Genomic DNA, 16,859 nt, shown 5'->3' with positions numbered 1-16,859 from the left:
GAGCTGACCTAATCTGCTATTATTGTGAAGGCGGTTACCGGAAAAGTTCTTACGAATACGACTAGCTTGTTAGTATAGCCAAACACCGCTTCATTGGCTTTTGCACTTTCATACTGGACCAACAGTAGGCGTCAAAATGAGTTCTATTGGGACCGGGGTATGTCTTTCGTCTTACTTGAAGCTTTTTATTTTCGAAACGTCACTGTTTTAATTTTCAAGAGTTGTCGAGGGAACTGTATTACGTTCAGAACGTCCGGCTGGCGAGTTAGCTATTGTTAACCTGCTGAGTCACTTCATCGTAGCATAGCTGGCCTTGCGCCGCGATGCTAATCTGAAACCAAAAGCGATCAGAAGTCTTGTCGTGTTGTAGTTCGACCAAGTAGCGGTGATTAGCAGTCTCCCTCGTGCTATTTGTGGTTTACTGTGGTTCATTATTTTGTTCGTAAACGGTGATGCTTCACTGAGCGGGTTGGCCCATTGCACAAGTTCAAAATCTGTGGACTGGAGGACTTCACTCCACGTGTGCCTTCTACCGTGTAGCTCACGCTGTCGACCCTCGTCAGATATTCGCAACGTTTTCTCGCTCGGTGAGCACTATTAGTAAATATTTTGCTGTTGCATGTAGTGGAGTTATTTTGTGATCAGCAAATTCATCTTAAAAAGGACATCGCGAATAATGCTAACCGCTAATGAGCCGCTATGCTAATCTTACACATGTATTGTGTGTCGCTTATCCTGCGTGATATCAATCGGTACTTTATTTTTATTCCATTATGCAGCAATATATTTCACATACAGGACAACAGAAAACCACACATTGACCTTACTACATTAGCAGTGGAAGATCAGTACAGGAATCCCTCGCTACATTTGATCGTTTACGTTTATCGCGGCTTTAGTACATTGTGGATTTTTTTCCAAATCAAAATATATATATATAAAACTCACAAATTCAAAATAAACCTTCTAAATTTAGGAATTATGGCATGAAAGTTGCCCACACGCCACCAGAAGGCAGAGAGTGTCCACACAATTGCAGTACGTACACTTGTCCCTTTTATAAAAAGGAACCAATTATCCGCGTTAAACGAGGGATTACTGTACTTCAAAATTTTTGAAATTCAATGATGAATGAAAATTATAAAGATCAATAAGGACTCCGTCTATGCAATAAAACATAGCATTTATTGATTAATTGAAAATTGACACAGTACAAAAGATGAACATATTCCAGAATGTCCAAAGTAACCACATTATTTTGTCCCGTTGATGGCGAAATAGAAATTGTAATTGCGATGTTGACGCATAGTCCCACATGCATGTTTTCCAGTACGACCTGTCGGCATCCACCTTCTCTCCCGACGGCCGAGTCTTTCAGGTTGAGTACGCCATCAAGGCCGTGGAGAACAGCAGGTGGCTGCGCTCGCCCTCCCGATGTGATCCGAGGGTCTGTCGTGCAAAAGTAACAGAAATGCCGACTTTCACTTTGCTTTTTGTGCGGTGTGTTGGTGTCCAGCACAGCCATTGGAATCCGCTGTAAAGATGGCGTCGTGTTTGGCGTGGAGAAGTTGGTTTTGTCCAAACTCTACGAGGAGGGCTCCAACAAACGCATCTTCAACATTGACCGACATGTCGGCATGGTAAACACTTGTACACACACGCGCATGTATCGCTCCTCATTCAAAGTAAGTGTCATTTTGAGTCTTCTTCCATATCTGATCCCCCTCCCTCAGGCTGTGGCAGGCCTCTTGGCGGACGCCCGCTCGCTAGCTGAGGTGGCCCGCGATGAAGCGTCCAACTTCCGCACCAGCTATGGGCACGACATCCCCCTCAAGGTAAACTATGGCGAGCATAAGTCTTAAGTCAAACTGTTCGAATGAAACAGTTTGGTTTTTCTTTCCAAATGGTATCTTTTTGCTGTTTGAAAATGGCATTTCACCACAATGCGGTGTCGCTTTAGAATGACTTTATATCTCGCTTTGCAGTAAGTTACTTCTTTGATTGCTCAAACGGGTAAACGCACAATGGACGTAACCCGCTCGGTGGGTGTGTTTTGGCTAACGACGCCTCCCATTGCCCGCAGCACCTGTCGGAGCGCGTGGCTATGTACGTGCACGCATACACGCTGTACAGCGCCGTGCGGCCCTTCGGCTGCAGGTGAGTTTGCCGCCTCGCCCATGCTGGGCGTCCCCGGGCTGACAGCTCTCGCCGGTGTCGTCCGCAGCTTTATCCTGGGCTCCCACGACAAAGACGATGGGCCGCAGCTCTACATGGTTGACCCCTCGGGCGTCTCATACGTGAGTCCTCAACGTGGCTGCGCTTGCAAAGGAAAGTCTGGAATGAGTTGCATGGGGATGTACGATGGAGTTTTGGAATAATTGAATGCAAAGGTCACAATTGCTGTCTTGGACATTTTGTTTTGTCATAAGCAAAATAATCCAAAAACGGGAAACACTTTGCCTTTTCAAGTGCTACTGAAACATGTCCTCAAAGTCCTCCTTATTGCATTTGACCTCATAAATTACTGTTTGATTCCCATGGAGACTCTCCATCCTTTGTTTGGAATTTTGCAACCGCGGTGTGATGATGCAGAGAAGGTTTTGCTCAACAAGCTGATGTCACGTGATGTCATCGATTTATCTTGGTTGTCTGAACGTGCACTTTGTGGGTTCATCGTCACCTCTTTGCTCTCAATAATCTTGTGTGCCTCATTTCAGGGTTACTGGGGCTGCGCCATTGGAAAAGCTAAACAAGCAGCCAAGACAGAAATTGAAAAACTGCAGGTGTGTGTTGTCGTCAAGACATTGTGTGGGTCATGTCACGTGTGTAGCTTGTGTGGTGCAACGTCGGATGCGGCCATGATGTCATGTGGCGTGTGTTGCAGATGAAGGACATGACGTGCAGAGAGCTGGTCAAGGAGGTCGCCAAAATGTGAGTGGCTGCCTAATGACATAAGATCATGCTCTGAAGATGAGATAATTTTTTAGGGATTCAAGGAAATGAGCATTTTTTAAAAGATGTCAAATCATGTGGCCAAGATTGGTAAAAATTGTCATTAAAAAAAGTAAACTCCGTGTTATTCTACTTTTTCCTTCCATGGCGAACAAGTGTGTTTGTGTGTTCAGCATCTACATCGTTCACGACGAGGTGAAGGACAAAGCGTTCGAGTTGGAGCTCAGCTGGGTTGGAGAAAGTAAGAACATAAAGACGTCAAAGCTGCGTCTCGATCGCATCCGCTCCATCGTTAACGGGATGATGAGTGCCCAGAAGGTTTCGCTCATTGGACTGAATGCCTGTGATTTCACCTCCTCTTGGCTGTCTGACCACGCCCACCGTAGTCCAGAGACGAATGCCGCCGCTCACTATAGCGACTAAACCACCTCTTTCTTTCTCCTCAGTCACAAACGGTCGACACGTGCTCGTCCCCAAAGACATTAGGGAGGAAGCAGAGAAATATGCCAAGGTGACACGCATGCACACACACGCTTTATACACTGCGTTCTAACACTACGTGACATCTTTCAGGATTCCCTGGAGGAGGAAGACGACTCGGATGAAGACAACATGTGAACCCACTGACTCTTTAGTTCCTGTTTGTTTTTCATGTTTCTTAGTTTTGCCTTAAAAATAAAAAATGTTTCCAGCCCGGTCCTCTGTGTCCCACTGCATATTGATAGGTTAAAAGTGGGGTGTCACACACAAATGACCATATATGGCTCGCTGTCAATGTTTTCTTGTTAGCTAAAGCATCCATTGTCTTTGTGAACGTGATAGAGCCACAAGCGTCTTTCACAAGCTCACAGGTTGTGCTTCAAAGTATCTTTTGTGTGCTCAAACGCAAGTCTGGAGCTTTTCTTGCAGAGGCGCCCTGCAGTAACGTGGATGAACGCACATATCCAAAAACGTGAGCAAAAGACTCCACTTAGACTTTGCTGCTGGCGCACGTGAAATTGGAACTACGAGAACCCAATCTCGGGAGCTTCAATCGCCCACAATTGGCACGACGGTGCTTCGGCATTGTTGTACCGTGGCAGACAGCTTCTGTGTTCATGCTAACGTCAACTCAAGTACATACACTTTTAGTGTTGACTTTGGGTTGGACATAAGTCTCGGGCACACGCACAAATCGAGGCCAAATGTCTCCTTTGGAAATGTGACGGGGTCGACGTGTCGTGACCAGAATTTGCTTAATGTTACGTTGCAACAGTGTATGTGTCGAGAAAAAGAACACATGACTTTCCCTCGGACAGTTGGCCTATGGCAGGGGTAGGCAATTCCGGTCCTAGAGGGCCGGTGGTGGTCCTGCATGTTTTCTATGTCTCCCTGTTGCAATAGACCTGATCCAAATGATCAGGATTGTTATTCAGCTTCTGCAGACCTTGCCAATTCTCAAAGCATTCGAATCAGGTGTGTAGTAACAGGGGGACACTGAAAACATGCAGGTCACCGGCCCTTAAGGACCGGAATTGCTACTCCTGGCCTACGAAGTCCGTCGTGTATCATCACCGTGAGCTCCGTAACCAGAGCAAGCACGTACCGGGGTGTGGCTTTGCCCAGACAAGGAAGCTCGTTCAACCAATGGTGTTGCGCCTCTTTGCTTCGCACAAACACCGGGGAACCAATGGCGGTCTCTAATGGCGAGCTTCCCCTCCCAAGCTTCCTCTTATTGGGAAGTTGTGCAGCACATGTCGTCATTTCCCTTGTGGCGCCGCGTTCGTATCTACCAATGGCGAGAGCAGTTCAGTTCGGACCAATTAAAACCGTTGATTGCCTCGGCTAATCGCTTTGCTCGGTGGCGACCAGCGCCGCGCTCTCCGCCAATGGCCTGACGGGAAACACAGCTCCGGACTCGACAGCTTGTTGTTCGTGTATTGCGTCGCAAGCCGGGGCGAGAGGAAAGCAAGACGCTTCGTTGAACGTGAGTAGAGAATGTTGACTTTACGAGGCCAAAAATTGTCGCCGGCCCCTCACTCGCCGCACCGGCGGACGTGAGGCGAGGCCGTGCGGGTATCAGATGTTTCATATCGTCGTGCTTACGAGCAGCAGCAGCAGCCGCGAATTGAATGGCAGCCGCGGCTTGTTTTCGCACTGAAGAAATGCAAAAGCTTGTGTGTGTATGTGCGTGCGCGCGCGTGCCTTTTGTCAAACAACCGAATATAAAATAAAAACACGAAAAGCGACGGACTTGTATTCCTTGTCACATTTAATGACGTAATCAGCTGTAAAGTTAGTTTCTTTTGCATTCACGAGACAGTGGACGTAAGCGAGACGCTTTAAATCTCCCGATAAAGTAGCTTTAGCACGTTAGCTCTAGATAGCCGGAGAGCGGCGGACGCAGCCACTGAGCACCACCGAGAGCGTCTAGTCGCGTCTCGCCGCGATCACTTTGTGGCCGTTACTCGACTGCCGCCCGTCGCTAGCTTATCGTCGCCCCAAGTTCGACCGTCGTTGTCAAACCGCTCGGGAGCGAGCGGGGATAAAGAGCGGAGCGAGCTAAAGTTAGCTGCGCTAGCCGAGCTGACATGGCGACGTGACGAGCTGTGGAGCTCCGCTCAAAGCGGGAAGTCGAGCTCCCCGGCTCGGTCAGGGGCAACCCGCCTGGCGAGCTGGGCCAGTTGGCTCCCTCTAACGCATCCTGGCTCATTTTAGTGAAGGGGAGCTAACATATTTGTTCTGATCCAACCAGGAGCAGAGGGTGGGGGTCCTGACTCCGGAGATACTTGGCAGTTATGTCTGGCCACTTTTTCAGTCATCAAGGTCTCACCAGGAAACCGTATTCTTGTTGGTTTTAATGTCTTTTAGTTGCCTCCTGTCAACTTTGGTGGATTGCCATCACCAGCTAGATTGAGGCCACTGGATGAAACGTCTTCAACAACCAAGAAGTGTCGGCTGCTAGCATCTGCAGCAACTTGAATCATCTTCTACTTAATGATGTCTGTATACATTCTCAGTCATCATTGTCTCTCTTAAGATGTGATGTCTTCAAGCTTGGAGCTTTCTTAACGTTGGTGACTGAGAATCGACACCGACATAACTGGAAGGAGATTTGTAGATTCAGCTTTGGAAGGTTCTGTTTAGTTACCCTGATAGCAAGTTAAGCACAGAAAAGCGGTCTCCAGGTGACTGGTCTCTTCTTGGTTGTAAAACTTCAACAACCGAGGCCATTCCAGTTGCCTTAGTCCTCTGGTTTTTTAATCTTCTTCCCGTTAGTTGTGTCCGTGTAGATTGTGTCATCGAAGCTTCAACAACCAAGAAGACTCCAGGTTGCTCTGTTATTCAGGTTACGGTCATCCACCCAAGTTGAAGCCAACAAGAATCGCTTGCCGAGCTAGACAGAGATGACAGAGAATCTTCCCGGACGCAATTAACTACAAGAAGATTCCAGATTCAAATGTTGTCGCTTTTGGTTAATTGTCATAGCATCATTTTGAGCTTATTCGCCTGCTTCTCAAATTTATCTCTTTTTCATCTTGTGTCCCAGCGATCAACAAAGCTCCCAAGGTGGACTTCCTCATCTAAGCGCATAAGATGAAGGTGAGACTTTTGACTTTTACGGCGATGTCATCAAAGTCTTGTCAAGCCTAATTTTTGGACTTGACGTTTGTGGGTGTGTTTTGTTTTCGCAGGCAGCTGACGAGCCGGCCTACCTGACCGTGGGCACCGACGTGAGCGCCAAGTACAGGGGGGCCTTCTGCGAGGCCAAGATCAAGATTGTGAAGCGGCTGGTGAAGGTCAAGGTAAGGTGGCAGTGCACCAGCTCTCAAAATGGTGACTCATTCATCTTTTCAGGCCCCCCCTCCCATCATGTTTTGGGAAGTTGAACTGTAGTTGTATGTAGTGAACGCGAAGCTCCACCAAATCCTCCGTTTCACCCCCGAAGGCAACTCCAGCGCATTTGCACGCTCATTTCCTTACAGCAGAGTCCCTCAGTTTTGATATTGAGATGTAGATTTTGATGTTGTTTTATTGAGCACTTGGCGGTCAAATGATTCCCCACGCAAATGACGACATCTGTGACATCATAGAGGGTTTGTCTTCTTTTGTTCGCTGAGCGATAAGCTCTCTTGAGAACGGAATTGGAATCAATCCCTTTTTTGCTCTTCTCTGCAGGTGACTCTGAAAGGGGAGAGCACCAGCCAGGTGGTCCACGATGACCAGGTCAAAGGCCCCCTCAGGGTGAGCAGCTTCGTTCGTCTCCTTGATGACCACGTTGACGGCGAAGATGTAGTAACCGCGTGTGCGCTCGCAGGTGGGCTCCACGGTGGAGGTGAAGACAAACGAGGGCGCGTGCAGCGAGGCCGTCATAAGCAAGCTGACGGATGCCAGCCTCTACACCGTGGGTAAGTGCGCCTGCCCGTGCATACGCCAAAGTGTGTCGCCCACATGACGCTGTGTCTTTCAGTTTTTGACGACGGGGACGAGAAGACGCTGCGACGGTCGTCTTTGTGCCTGAAGGGTGAGCGGCACTTTGCCGAGAGCGAGGTGAGTTGGGGCTTTTTGCCTCCCATTCGAGTCTGTTGTGGTTCTTTTCCTTGTTCCTGGCTTTTTCCTTGAACCCCTCCTCGTTGTTCTGTCCCGCCTTCTCGACTTGTTTTTTTTTTCTTCCCTTTTTATTGTCCTTTTCTTTTGCTGTTGTTCTCTTCCTTCTTGCTCTCTGATTTGGTCACCTAATTCTCTGCCGTTCCTCTCCATCACCTTGGTGTTCTCCTTTTTCTTCTTACCGTATTTGCCGGTGTACAGGTCGACTCGGTGTATATGTCAACCCCCTAAAATTCGACGGAAATTTACGATTTTATGATATATATCCTTTGTATAAGTCGAGCTCAATTGTTGCATTATATTAAATTTCAAAATTCAATATGCGAAATTTATTGACGAAATGTGTTCAAATTCCGGGAGGCCGTGCGCATGCGGCTGTTTATAAGCACCGCGGAGGAGATCGCGGCCGGCGATCTCGCGCACGCCGCCCGGCACCAACGGGAGGCCGGAAATAGCTCCAAGCCGAGCGGATCGGCACTTTATAAGCACCGCGGAGGAGATCGCGGCGCCTCATTCGACTTCCAGCGGCCGGCGAGCTCGCGCACGCCGCCCGGCACCAACGGGAGGCCGGAAATAGCTCCAAGCCGAGCGGATCGGCACTTTATAAGCACCGCGGAGGAGATCGCGGCGCCTCATTGGACTTCCAGCGGCCGGCGAGCTCACGCACCCGCCCGGCACATCCGGGAGGCCGTGCGCACGCGCCAAGTGGCCGAAAATAGCCCCCGCCGAGCGGATCGGCTGTTTATAAGCACCGCGGAGGAGATCGCGGCGCCTCATTGGACTTCCAGCGGCCGGCGAGCTCGCGCACCCGCCCGGCACATCCGGGAGGCCGTGCGCACGCGCCAAGTGGCCGAAAATAGCTCCCGCCGAGCGGATCGGCTGTTTATAAGCACAGCGGAGGAGATCGCGGAGCCTCATTCGACTTCCAGCAGCCGGCGAGCTCGCGCACCCGCCCGGCACATCCGGGAGGCCGTGCGCACGCGCCAAGTGGCCGAAAATAGCCCCCGCCGAGCGGATCGGCTGTTTATAAGCACCGCGGAGGAGATCGCGGCGCCTCATTGGACTTCCAGCGGCCGGCGAGCTCGCGCACCGGCCCGGCACATCCGGGAGGCCGTGCGCACGCGCCAAGTGGCCGAAAATAGCCCCCGCCGAGCGGATCGGCTGTTTATAAGCACCGCGGAGGAGATCGCGGCGCCTCATTTGACTTCCAGCGGGCCGCGCACTCGCGCACGCCGCCCGGTTCAAATTTTCTAAGTGCAACGCACAATGAGATGCATGAGAAACGGCCTTGGTTACCATCACATTTGAAGCGATGAATACGAAGTTAAATTTTATGACTCGGTGTATAAGTCGAGGTCGATTTTTTTCGGTCGATTTTGGATCGAAAAAGGTCGACCAATACACCGGCAAATACGGTATTTCTTTCACTGTTCCTGGATGTTGGACTGCTTCTCCTCCTTCTTGTTTGCCTTACACTTGATCCAGTTCTTGTTCTCCTCCTATTGGCAACCGTCTGCTCCCCTCACCTCCTCATTTTTCTCTGTCTTCTTCCTCCTCAGACCCTGGACCAGCTTCCTCTGACTAACCCGGAACACTTTGGCACTCCGGTCATCGGGAAGAAGTCCAACCGCGGTCGTCGCTTCTCGCAGGCTGTGTGAGTCTTTGGGAGAACGTGTCCAGTTTTTTTTTGGAGGGGAAGGGGAGTCGCTGATTGCGTGGTGTCCCTCAGGGCGGGCGAGGAGAACGAGTCGTCGTCTAGTGAAGAAGACGAGGATGACCGCAGGAGGCTGAACGATGAATTGCTGGGGAAGGTCTGTAGCGTCAAGAAGGAGGAGCAGCCCGCCGCCTGGTTCCTGGCGCTGGTAAAGCTGCCGCCCGCGCAACAGGACACACCGTGTCATGCCAACGTCTCCTGACGTGCGTGTGTGTGCTTTTAGGTGGTGTCGCCCAGCTGCAATGACGAGCTGGTGGTGAGGAAGGATCAGTGTCTGGTCAGGTCGTTCAGTGACTCCAAGTTGTGAGTTTGAGCGCATCTTGTCAATCGTTTCGACTGGCGACGTTGATATGCTTGTGGTTTCCTGCAGCTGCACGGTTGCCAGGAGGAACGTGCACCCCCTCAACTCAATCAGCATCAACAAGTCGGAACTCTCCAACACGCAAGGTCAGTGGCTCCGTGGCACGCTGCGGCTGCTTCTCTTGACCCCTCCTCTTCCGCCCCTCTCCAGGTTTTGAAGCGGCTCAGATATTTGCCAGGCGCAGGGAGGTGCCAGAGGTTTGGAAGATGGACATGAGTCAGATCTTGGACTCGTCCACCAGTGACGAAGATGACGACAACGGGGAGGAGAAGGAGAGCGAGGACGACGACACGGACGAGGATGAGAAGAGAAAGAAGCTCCTCAAAGAGGAGGTCGGCACCCGCCCTTTCTCACACTTTGACCGAACCGTTCCGCCTGTGCAAAGCCGTAAAATCTGGCATGCAGAGATGTGTGCAAGCGTGACACACGCTTATGTGTCCCCCGGTTACGCGCGCGTGTAGCCCGAGGAGGAGCCGGACCCGGAAGAGCGAGATCACTTCCTGCAGCAGCTCTACAAGTTCATGGAGGACCGAGGTGAGCCCAGCCGGGCCATTGACGGCCATCTGTCACGCGCACATGCCTTTTTTCTGACACCATGCGTGTCCATCAGGCACGCCCATCAACAAGCCGCCAGTGTTGGGTTACAAGGACCTGAACCTGTTCAAGCTCTTCCGTCTGGTCTTCCAACACGGCGGCTGTCGTAAGGTGATGGGAACGCTGCGGCTGAATCAAGCTGTCTTGCGATAGCTGAAAGTAGAAAACTTGGTGCTGACTAGCTGATGTTGACCTGAAATGCTGCAGAATTAATTCAAGTCTGCAATGTGGGACAAAGTTGCAATGCTTTGAATCATTCCAGGAATCTTTCATTTTTAATCTTTCGTGTGATTTGTGAAGGAAAATGCGCCTGGTTTGTGTGTCAGATTGAGAGCGGCACGGTGTGGAAGCAGATCTACATGGACCTGGGCATTCCCATCCTCAACTCGGCGGCATCGTACAACGTCAAGACAGCGTACAAGAAGTATGCCTCTGCGCCCCCCGCCCCCACCCCCACAGCAACCACTCACTGCCCGCCCCACCCCGCCCACTCCTTACAGGTACCTTTTTGGCTTCGAGGAGTACTGCCGCTCTGCCTGCATCACCTTCAGGACTATTCACCACAACAACCCGCGCTCGCCTAAAGCGCACGCCGTCTCCAGGATGGCCGCCAGGTCAGAGTTCAAGGAGGAGGACAAGGGCACCGAGTCTGACAGCGAAAGCGACGACCCCAAGGACAAACAGTTGTCGCCTAGGGTGAATTGCCGCCACTGCCGCCAGCTTGTCGCAATATCCATTTGACTTTGGTGTGTGGATGTGGAAATATATTGTCCCGTGCAGGGGAGTAGGCGAGGCGGCGCCAAGGCGGAAGCGCCCAACAAGGGAGGAGACGAGAACGGCGAGGAGCCCATGGATGCACCGCGGCGCAGCAGCCGGCGTCTGGACGGCTCCGACAGGGGCTCTGACGATGATGAGGAGGAGGAAGAAGAGGAAGATCAGGATGAAGATGACGACCAAGATGACGAGGACGAAGAGCGAGCCAGGCGCCTAGGCGCCAGGTGGGGCTCCGAACGCATTTACACGAAAGATTATACAGTCTCCATTTTTTTTCTCACGTCTTTAATGAGGAAATTGTGTTCAGGAGCGAGGACGAAGGGGAAGGCGACGCCTTGACCGGGACCAAGGTGAGAGTGAAGTACGGCCGAGGAAAGACGCAAAAGATCTATGAGGCTCACATCAAGAAGACGGATACAGACAACGGCGAACATTTCTACCTGGTGCACTATTACGGCTGGAACGTCAGGTGGGTGCGCCAAAGTGGGTGCGCTAAAGTGGCCACGCCATAGCTAGCACACAGGCGAGGGCTGTCACAATCAGACCTTCGCCCTTCTGGCTTGCATGTGCAGTCCCTTATAAAACCCACCTTAGCTTTTGCTACATATCCAGACCTTGGGGCTCAAAAGATGGAGAACAAAGTTCTTCATAAGAATTGAAAGTTGATGCTATAGATCACAGCTAGTAAACTCGAGGCCCGGGGGCCAGATACGGCGCACCACATAATTTTATGTGGCCCGCGAAGACAAATTGTGCATCGAATTCGTGTCATTACTAGAATTGCAAATTGTCTTCACTTTGAATATCTTTTTTTTTCAAATATTTGACCAGTTTTTACTCGTCTGATTTGAAAATGAGTTATTTGTCAGTTTGTTTTGTAGCTTTTACTGTATATGATATGAGGTACTCGTACATTTATTTGGGTTGACAGTCATAATGGCCCTCCGAAAGAAGCTATGAGTACAATGCGGCCCGTGAACAAAATGAGTTTGACACCCCTGCTATAGATTGTTCCAATACCTTTGCCCGCTGTGGGCTGGCTCAAACCAACGGTTCTGTGTCATAATTCGTTTGAAGACATCTGGATGTAAAAGCCTGAACTCTTTTGATTCAAAACCCAAATGTCTTCTTTTGGAGGGGGTCGCATTTGACATATTCCCACGCACTACACTAACCAGCGCATTTCCTTGCAGGTACGACGAATGGGTGAAGGCCGACCGCATTATCTGGCCAGCCGAGAGAGGAACCCGCAAGAGAACCCGGAAGAAGGTGAAGGTGAGCCACCACTTGCTGTCCGCTTCGCTCCAGCCTTCCTATGACCTCTCAACTTTGCTCCTAGAACAAAGAGGAGGTGGACAAGGAGGACGACAAGGCTCCGATGGCGGTGTTGATGGCCACGCCTCCGCCGACCAGACCCGTGCTGGCCAGGCGAGGGCGCCCCCATATCCGGACTGCGCCTGCCAATGTGCCGCCCGGTCGTAAGATGCCGAGCGGCGAGGGCAAGTCCAACGGCAAGAGCGCCCGCACAGACACGCCTCCCAACGCGGCAAACTGTGACAGTAAGCCACGCCCACGTCACACATGAAACACCGTTGGCAAGCCCTCCCTCGCCGCCATATTTTTGTAAGGTGTAACGAGCGCAAGTCAAGACTCTAGGCCAGGGGTGTCAAACTCCGCATTGTACTCATAGCTTCTTTCGGAGGGCCATTATGACTGTCAACCCAAATAAATGTATGAGCACCTCATATACAGTAAAAGCTACAAAACAAACTATTATTCATAGTGAAGACAATTTGCAATTCTAGTAATGACACACGACTTTGATGCACAATTTGTCTTCATGGCCCACATAAAATGATGTGGCGGGCCGTATCTGGCCCTTGGCCCGTGGCTTTGACACCTGTGCTCTAGGCGATAACGAGAATATATTCTCGGCCCAAGAGAATGCTATTCACTTAGCAACGTCCCGCTCTTATTTGGAAAGACAAAAGGGGCACTGCCTGGGTAAAGTTTCCAAAGTCACAGGAACAGTTCATCGCATCAAACACTCGAGAAGGCAACATGAACTGTCGCTGATGGCAACAGTAAAAAGTACATTTACAGTGACCAGAGCAACCCCGCAGTACGTGAGGAGAAATGCCCTCCTTATGTACACTCGGCATGCTGCTTGAAGGTCAAACTTTGAAACAATGCAAACGCATTGAAAAACTTCTGAAGAATGAATAAGTTTAGCCTTTTTCCCAGTGCTGTAAATGTTACATCTGACATTTTTGCTCTTCTTTGTCCATTGTGTCTCTAGATGCGCCACGCTTCAGGAGGACCAGGAGAACTTCCGGGATGTACGACTCGGACCGCGCCTCAAACGGTGAGTGTTGGTGGATATATGCAGACAAGTCAAAAAAAGTTAAAGTATTCATTTACTCTCGTCATTTTTTGTGTGAACTCTAAAAAGATTTATATCGCTTTGCTAACATGTTTTAGTTCACGCGCCTTCATGTCACCCTAACAGTCCCCTCATGTGCGCTCTCCCTGCAGAGGATTCTGGGAACTCAACGGTTGATAGCGAATCAGAAGAGCCACCTGAAAAGAAACTCTCGCCCTGGCGGGGCAGACCCGAAAATGTCGGGGAGGGGGAGGAGGCCGTGTCGGCAGGAAAGGAGGCAGAGTTGAGCGAGGTTGTTGTCCCGACAACGACTCGGCTGCCTGTCACGCCATCCCGCTCCAGCACGCCACAGGAGGACGTCGCCCAGCTTGCAAGTCCCTCCGAAGACGAGGAGAACCCAGAAGATGAATCGTTGGCAGTGATGGACGACGTGATAAATGAGCAGAAAACCGTTGTGGAGAAACTGTGCCCCACCTCTTCCCCAGGCAGGGCGTCCCCTCGGTACGACGAGCTGCAGGACGCCACCCCTGCACCGTCCAAAGACCTCAAGACCCCGCCTTTGTCGCCAGCCATGCTCAAAGTTCACAACTCTGATAGGCTGCCTAAAATCTCCACCTCGCCATCTGCCATCAATCCTGAAGCTCCACTGCCGCCTCCTCCAGCTCCTGCACCTCCTCCTCGAAGTGTCCCGAAGAGACCGGATGAACCCATGGTGGTCCTCCACTGCCTCCCCGCGCCGCGCCTCCACCCGGAGCACCCGACTTCAACTCCAACCACCGTGCCCTCAGACACTGACTCCGCCAGTGAGGAAGAGGAGGAAAAACCAGAGCTGAAGCTCCGCCCTGAAAGGAAGCAAGACGAGGTTACACCTGCCTCCCCCAAGTCTTTGGCAAGTCCCAGCAAGGTAGGTGCCGGCATGTCACCCAAATCCCACCCGTCGCCCCTGCGTGGCGCCGAGGCGGAAAGGAGGAGCCATCGAGCTGTGAGGGCGAATGAGGTGCAAGGACAAGCAGATGAGGTTTCAAAGGAACAGCCCGAGAAGGAGCTCCGGACACCGCCCCAGGCCCAGGAGGCCCTCGGGCCCGCCCCAAACGAGGAGCCACAAATGGGTGCCGAGGCGTTACTTTGCCACGAAGTAGACCTAGACGACCCCGATGACAAGGACAAACCCACCCCTTCCTCGGAGCCCCTCCTCCTCATCGCCCGGGAGCAGCCACCAGCTCCCCATCGCCCCTTCTTTCCCGAGCCCATCTCCTGCTGCACCCCCTGTCCGGAAGTACTCCGCCCAGCCAGTTTCGAGATGGAGGCAGAGACCAAGGTAGTGGTGGCTGCGGTGGCAACAGGCGCAGAGAAAGAGACAGACGCCCAGTCCAGTCTGGACCGCAACGTGACGCAAGAGGCCCGAGGTCGCTGTCGCTCGCCGCCTGGACCCACTCATGTTGTGCGGGTGTCCAGTAACCCTTGTCAACGTTCACTCCCTTAGGTCAGAAGCGTCTGGCAGAGTGTCAGACAAGCCCCACCTCCAAGAAACACAAACGAAACCACAAGCGCAACAGTGGCACCCCCAAGACTGACAAGAACGGCACTGGTGAGTGTGTGCTCGTCTCTGTCCATCCTTGCCTGTCGTCATCCTTCCTGGCAATTGTGGTCATCCCTCATTGTCCACCCCACCCTATACATCGTCGTCCTCCCAAGGGCTCTGCTCCGCCGTCTGTACTTGTTCTTGCTCATCCCTTGTCCTTTTGTTGTTGTCACCGCCAATGCCATGATGTCACTTCCTGACATGACTCTGCTCCCTTTTTAGGTCACAGCAGCGATAGTGAGGACCAGTCACGTCTTTTGTCTCTGTCAAAGTCCAACAAGTCTCGCTGCACTGGGGCTGGGTCGCCACACGCCAAAGACAAACATAGCGCCACCTCCCCACAGCGAGCCTACAAGTGGACCTTCCAGCTCGGTAACACAAACACAAGCGATGCTCTTAGATGATCAAATGACGAGAAAACGATGCGTTGCTGTGGCATTTGCACTCGTGACTATTTGCGCTCTCCCGGTCAGACGCTCTGGACAGCATGTCGAGCAGCGAGAGGATCTCTTTCCTGCAGGACAAGCTTCAGGAGATCCGGAAATACTACATGAGCCTCAAATCTGAGGTGGCGTCCATTGACAGACGTAGGAAGCGCCTAAAAAAGAAGGAGCGGGAAGGTAAGGCTCAGCGCCTCACAACGCCTCAGCCACAAGTGTGCTCTTAGCGTGTTGTCCATCCCCAACAGTGTCCAACACTACTCTGTCCTCGGGTTCCTCGGACACGGCCATGAGTCCATCCTCTGCCTCGCCCACTCAGAGCACCTTGGCTGTGGAGTGCAGGTGATGACACGCCTGCCCCAGACCCCCCTTCCCCAGGGACAGATGTTTGGATGCCTCACGCCCGACTGACGTTCAGACGCAGCGGGAACACGACAGACCACAGAAAAAGACTGACTTCCTGTTAAGATGATTGGACAGCCACAGAGCACCCCCCGCACTTTCTGCTTTCCTTTATTCACTTCCTCCTTCTGTCAAGTTCCTCTCTTCTTCCTGCCCTTATTTCTTCACTTTTTTAAAGTATTCACTTTTTGCATCCCCCCCACATTTTAATTATTTCCTGATGGCATCCGCACACAATTTTTCTTCCCCCCCTTTTTTTTTTTTTCTTATTTCCTTCCTTTTCTGCTCTTATTTCATCACTTAAGTTCCTTTCCCCCCATCACTTTGTCTCTTCTCACTTCCTGCTTCGTTCTGCCTTTTTCCATCCTTTTCATCATTTTCTTCCTCCCTCTGTGTACCTTCAGCTCACCCCGGGTTAGTGTGAACTTTTTTCTGAGCAGAGGTCAAGGTTCAACTGAAGGTTTGGTGGGGGGGGGGGCAAACCAGATGCTTATGCAATGAAATCTTTGACACAAAATTATGAAATCAAGTAAAATTATTTTTTATTTACTTTTCTATTAAATTAGAGCTTCTATTTTGGTAAGAAAAAAAAGGAAAAAGTTGAATAAATAAAGGTGTTTTTTTTTTTTGTGTGTTTGCATTGCAGTGAGGAAGTTTGAGTTAAAAATTAGGACTTTGAAAGTTTTATTTCTGACCGGACAAAAAACAAAAGCTCTTCCTCGCCTCAACTTGACATTGTCAAACATTTTGTGGCCCGCTCACTTTTCATTTCTGCTCCACTTGCCATTTCCTGTTTTGCTCGCGGACTCTCCTGTACATAAGATGAAATGCGAAAATGTAAAGAATGATTTATAATATTTTTAAGAGAAGACTTTGTACACTTCTGTCAGCTGCCAAGGAGACGCTTCCTGGACATGCAGCGCCGGTTTTTAATAAAGTTCTTAAATATCAGGCGTGTGCGTGCACGTGTTGTGAGATGTGTGAAAGTGTGAGCTGCGCAAGTGAGTGATGCTTGTCAGCAGCAGAGGGTGCGAAAGGATTGTGTGCATGTGTGAAATGCAACATGAAAC

The 16,859-nt window shown here is 51.0% G+C and overlaps 2 protein-coding genes and 1 non-coding gene across 6 annotated transcripts; all 3 read left to right on the top strand.

Annotated features, from left to right (window-relative positions):
* The first annotated feature begins 3 nt into the window (after positions 1–3).
* psma3 (proteasome 20S subunit alpha 3) lies at positions 4–3,650 on the top strand. Its single transcript, XM_049739903.1, has 11 exons — positions 4–157; positions 1,331–1,413; positions 1,517–1,640; positions 1,734–1,835; positions 2,084–2,157; positions 2,225–2,297; positions 2,718–2,783; positions 2,885–2,931; positions 3,126–3,193; positions 3,399–3,463; positions 3,526–3,650. The coding sequence occupies exons 1-11, from the start codon at positions 137–139 to the stop codon at positions 3,568–3,570; spliced, it is 768 nt and encodes a 255-aa protein (XP_049595860.1). The 5' UTR covers positions 4–136; the 3' UTR covers positions 3,571–3,650.
* Positions 2,576–2,657, top strand: LOC125981586 (small nucleolar RNA SNORD53/SNORD92). Its single transcript, XR_007486074.1, has one exon. It is a non-coding gene; the product is annotated as a small nucleolar RNA SNORD53/SNORD92 (small nucleolar RNA).
* A 1,151-nt stretch (positions 3,651–4,801) lies between the features above and the next one.
* Positions 4,802–16,740, top strand: arid4a (AT-rich interactive domain 4A). 4 transcript variants are annotated; one of them, XM_049739861.2, is made up of 26 exons: positions 4,802–4,918; positions 5,803–5,933; positions 6,482–6,534; positions 6,627–6,737; positions 7,111–7,176; positions 7,250–7,340; positions 7,403–7,482; positions 9,099–9,193; positions 9,269–9,401; positions 9,477–9,556; positions 9,624–9,700; positions 9,765–9,946; positions 10,076–10,148; positions 10,225–10,319; positions 10,535–10,632; positions 10,709–10,904; positions 10,989–11,206; positions 11,290–11,451; positions 12,176–12,257; positions 12,322–12,541; positions 13,282–13,347; positions 13,518–14,771; positions 14,849–14,953; positions 15,170–15,319; positions 15,421–15,567; positions 15,615–16,740. In XM_049739861.2, the coding sequence occupies exons 3-26, from the start codon at positions 6,529–6,531 to the stop codon at positions 15,731–15,733; spliced, it is 3,906 nt and encodes a 1,301-aa protein (XP_049595818.1). In that variant the 5' UTR covers positions 4,802–4,918; positions 5,803–5,933; positions 6,482–6,528; the 3' UTR covers positions 15,734–16,740. The 4 variants fall into 4 exon arrangements, with proteins under 4 accessions (XP_049595818.1, XP_049595819.1, XP_049595820.1 ...); XM_049739862.1 differs by lacking the exon at positions 5,803–5,933 and having other exon boundaries at positions 4,804–4,918; positions 12,176–12,251; XM_049739863.1 differs by lacking the exon at positions 5,803–5,933 and having other exon boundaries at positions 4,804–4,918; positions 15,636–16,740.
* The last annotated feature ends 119 nt before the right edge of the window (positions 16,741–16,859 follow it).

The sequence above is a fragment of the Syngnathus scovelli genome, chromosome 14, assembly GCF_024217435.2.
Source record: "Syngnathus scovelli strain Florida chromosome 14, RoL_Ssco_1.2, whole genome shotgun sequence".
Lineage (NCBI taxonomy): Eukaryota > Metazoa > Chordata > Actinopteri > Syngnathiformes > Syngnathidae > Syngnathus > Syngnathus scovelli.
The sequence above is the reverse complement of the archived record's forward strand: the minus strand, read 5'-3'. Positions and strand labels throughout refer to the sequence as shown.

Excerpts from the sequence above, each read along its gene's own strand:
- psma3 (XM_049739903.1), top strand. The coding sequence starts at position 137 with ATGAGTTCTATTGGGACCGGG. Across the intron at positions 158-1,330 it reads TGAGTTCTATTGGGACCGGG|TACGACCTGTCGGCATCCAC; the intron begins GTATGTCTTTCG and ends CATGTTTTCCAG. Across the intron at positions 2,158-2,224 it reads GTGCGGCCCTTCGGCTGCAG|CTTTATCCTGGGCTCCCACG; the intron begins GTGAGTTTGCCG and ends TGTCGTCCGCAG.
- arid4a (XM_049739861.2), top strand. Across the intron at positions 7,177-7,249 it reads AGGTCAAAGGCCCCCTCAGG|GTGGGCTCCACGGTGGAGGT; the intron begins GTGAGCAGCTTC and ends GTGCGCTCGCAG. Across the intron at positions 10,320-10,534 it reads AACACGGCGGCTGTCGTAAG|ATTGAGAGCGGCACGGTGTG; the intron begins GTGATGGGAACG and ends TTTGTGTGTCAG.